The sequence below is a fragment of the Crocodylus porosus genome, unplaced genomic scaffold (genome assembly GCF_001723895.1).
Source record: "Crocodylus porosus isolate Cpor-Errol unplaced genomic scaffold, CroPor_comp1, whole genome shotgun sequence".
In the NCBI taxonomy this organism is placed as follows: domain Eukaryota; kingdom Metazoa; phylum Chordata; order Crocodylia; family Crocodylidae; genus Crocodylus; species Crocodylus porosus.
The window spans coordinates 215,270,954-215,275,020 of record NW_017728886.1 but is presented as its reverse complement, the minus strand read 5'-3'; the positions used below and the strand labels follow the sequence as shown (position 1 = coordinate 215,275,020).

The 4,067-nt window shown below is 38.4% G+C and overlaps 1 protein-coding gene across 2 annotated transcripts in view; it reads right to left on the bottom strand.

The window, feature by feature from the left end:
- Positions 1 to 4,067, bottom strand: part of LY96 (lymphocyte antigen 96) — a 24,999-nt gene that overhangs the window by 7,382 nt on the left and 13,550 nt on the right. Inside the window, exons 2-3 of one of the 2 annotated variants that reach the window (XM_019549364.1) lie at positions 1,971 to 2,035; positions 605 to 694 (exon numbers count right to left, since the gene is read on the bottom strand). In XM_019549364.1, the coding sequence (XP_019404909.1) occupies positions 605 to 694; positions 1,971 to 2,035 (155 nt within the window). Of the gene's footprint in view, positions 1 to 604; positions 695 to 1,970; positions 3,358 to 4,067 lie in introns of those variants that run through there. The other variant, XM_019549355.1, reaches the window with a different exon arrangement.

The following is a 4,067-nucleotide window of genomic DNA, read 5'->3' as shown; positions in this document are numbered from 1 at the left end:
CCCAGCACTCTTTCCTGCTTATGCAGGGGGTCGGACTCGATGATCCATTGAGGTCCCTTCCGACCCTAGCATCTATGAATCTATGAATCTTCTTTTGTTATGGAAAGTAATGCTAGAGACTAAACTTTGTTGCATATCTGTGACATATTTCTTCATATTATGGAGGCTCTAGTTAAACTCCACAGTTAATATTAACATGAGTTTGGCATTTACTGCCAGCATATACTTTGAGGTTGATTTTTCTAAATTGTGCATGTGCAACTGGAATGCCCAGCTTGCATACAAAAGCTGAGAGAGGCAATTGCACAAGTGAATGGCCAGTTTGTCAAACAGATGATTTAAACACACAGTTGCAGAATCACAGTTCACAGTTCATATTATTATGATGCATACTGGCATGCTTGATTTGCAAAATCATGTTCTTTATGTATCGTCATGATTTATCTTTTCATTATTAATCATGAGAAAAGTTTCTCCAAAATAGGTTTCCCATATAGGAAATGGGCTAGAGGTGGAAACAACCCTTTAGAGTTCATCTTCCTTCAAATACAGAATATGATCTACCAGATTTGGTAGGAAAAAGATAAACATAACAATGACTTACTTGGAATCCAAAAGACAGAACCTTCCCACTGTGGTTTGCCAATGAGGGAGCAAGGGGTTATGTTAAAGAAGAAATTGTGTTTCATAGAATCTAAAGGACAAAATGTATTTCATAAAGTCAGAACAAACAGATCTCTTCAATAGAATGACAGAAGTACACATAGAAAAATGATGCTACTAAATACTTAAGATGTAAAAATCAAGATCATTCCAGTTTGAAATTAAATATTTAATAAGGGATTCCACTGGGTTGAGAATATTGCCCTCACAACCCCCAGCTCTCTCTCCCTCTCTCCAAAACTCACTCAATCTCTCTCTCACACTAGCAGTTACAACTCTAAACGTGGTTGTTATTAGTATAGCATCCTATGTATTGTGAATGCAATCCTGGTAGATTATTGACTTGTTCTTTGGGTAACTTGCATAGCGCTGTGCCTTTTACAGGATTCAGTAAAATACAAAATACACAATGTCTCTTCAAATTTAGAAAGGCTATTACCTATATTTTTAATAAGAGGCCTGTCAACCCACCTTTGCCTTTGGAAAATAGTTCAGTCTAATACTTTATTTTAAAATCAGAGAATGCAGGTGTTTAGTTTGCTGATATTATCTTTGAAGAACATGCCACTATGCTCATGCAGCAAAAGTAATCTATTTGATGGGGTTTGTTATTTGGGAGGGTAGGGCATGTGTGGGGGGCTGGGTGCTGAGGATATGATGAAGGCTTTTAGGCCCCAATTTGCCCCTATGGAGCTCTACAGTCTTCAGTGGGATTGACTGTCAGTGTAGGGCTCCAGTGGGGTGGATCCCAGTGCAAATTCATGGATCGAATTAGGAAGGGCCAGTTAACTAAACAAAGATGTGGTGGGAAATAAAAGAAAGACAGCAGAGAACAAGGTCAGATTAAATTAACTGTACCGCAGTTTCATGGACTAGTAGACTCACCCAAGAAGGGCTTCTATTTTTCATATCACTCAAACTTCGGAATCTAATATTTGTTGTATAACTTGATTCATCACAACACTAGAGAAGAAAGTTAATCTTGTTGTTTAAGTTCTCCCAAGTCTATAATATGCATACTAGTCTTGCTCAGAAATTAAGTTCTTCCCCGCCCCTCAGCTTTTACAAGAAAATCTTTTGCTGTATTTCTTGTTATCTTACAGTAAGTGCAGAATCCCAAAAATACATATTATTCAAGCTACCAGGAACAAGCAAGATTATTCTTAAATCTATAATGAATCACTTCTTTATTTTTCTGGATTCATCAAATAAACAAATGAAAGAGAAAAGAAAACAAATGTTTACTGAGGGGATAATCATTATTGTGCAAAAGCCACCGAATACGGAATAAACCATGCTTTACTTACCACAAAAGGAGTATGACAGTTCTATATCTGATGATCTGCAAATCAGTTCTCTTCTTTGAGAGTTACTAAATCCAGGAATAAATAAAATGAACAAAGCAAGCTTAAACATGGTTATGTATCTTCCCAAAAAGAGAGGTGATAAGATCTGGGTGATATGGGTGAATACTCTGTTTGAATGCTTATTTTCAGAAAGAGGAACAAAGTTAGGCTTAGTCATCACTGGTCAGATGGCTTCTGGGAAATTTTAAGCTATATTTCCTCACAGTCTCTGTACACTTAGTTGATATTTTACTGGATTTTTGCCAGCTACTACTGTCATAAAGTTATGGAAAGAAGGGAAATTTCTGTATTTACTGCCTATTTTCCAAGGTGATCCAATCTGTTTGGGTTTACAATGTCTTTTAAGCCACAAATGAATAATGAAAAAATAAATTGCACCAAATAGAGAAGTAAAAAGCCTAAATAGGATCAACACAATTGAATAAAACAAGTTTAGATGACTCATCAGAAGAAACATATTAATGCACTATTGCCATGGCTAAAGACAGCAATATTGTGTGAAATAAAAAAAAATTATAAGCCTTATGCTCAACCAATTAAAAAAATCACTTTCTTATTGACCAGAGATTTTCACAGAACATCTATCCCATGGAACGTTCTGCCACCCAAATCTGAGCATGCTTCAGTAACATTGTTTAAAAAAAAGGTTGTTTCCACCTTTGCCTAGGAAGTCCATAGGGCTAGTGTGGTCAAGTCACAGCATTTGCTGTAACTAGTACCCCACAAGGGGGTACATAAAATAGAATCATGTCAGCCCAAATGACCTGGTATACATTTCTAGTTGGATAAGCAGGGTGAGGAGGTGTGGTCTTTGGCATGTTTCTGAAGCAAAAGCTGCAGAACTCCTAGATACTTTAACTACTCTGCCAACCCACCCCTCCAATAAAATTGTGGAGGAATCTAATTAGGTATTTTGGTACCACACCCAGCTGAGAAAAAGCTTAAAACAAAAAGGCTGATACGATGCAGAACATTACTTATCCTACTATATATAGTCAGTCAGCATTATGGTATGTAACTCATCAAAACTGCTTAATATGACTTTCCTTGTCAAGACAACCTTACAAACACTTGAAATTGGTATTATTCAACAGCATCTCCTTCCACATAAGGTTGTTCTTTCATCCTCTGGTTTTTTTCATTCTCTTTTGTTTTAATTCCTTGTATTTCTCATTATTGCTATTTTATTCATCTGGATTATTTGACTACATCAAATTTGATCCACTTGCAAAAGAGAATGAGGCCCAAGAATCAAATAAATGGGCAATGGAGTGGTCAAGAGGGACATCAGGTTTGATTTAGTCAATAGGAGAAAGTGCATAATTGTGACTGAGATTTTTATAGAAAAGACCCCTTCCACCAAGAAACAAGGGCTTCCTGAGGAAATAGCCACAAATTGTTAACTGAAAATATATTTAAACGCAAAACAAAAATATACTCTTTTAAACCTCTTATAGGTTTCTCACTATGTTATGACTTCCTTCTTTCTAGGATACTGTAAGTTCTGTGGAAGAGAAACTGTACTCATTTTATGTCTTCTATATTGTTAAGCACATCGCTGGTGCACACAAATAAAATTTGGAATAGGATTGTTGTAATTATTTTGCACTTGCTGAGTGCTATGGGTGGCCATGTTCGCATGTATTTAGTGTTTGTGTGGCAGGTGCTGGGTGGATGGGAGGCTCTGGGGCTGCAGCGTGGAAGCAGCATGCAGCTGGAATTTTCCGCACGGGGTTTCTCAAGGGGAAGTCCAGGGCTTGTCAATAATGTGACGGTCACCGCCCCGGGCAAATGAGAAAGTGCCGCATGTAATTAGACCGCCCCACATCACAGAGAGTATAAAAATCATCACGCTGTGAACTTTGGGGTCTTTGCGCGCCTGATGGAACGAAACGTACCCCACGACGACTGACACGGAGCGACCTTCGGCCTGATCAGCCGGAGGGAAGGACGCCAGACCCGCCTGATCCCGGCGACCCCTCCCCGGTTCCACACGAGTGTGAGTGGGTGCTCCCTGGTGCACCCAGTATAGTGATT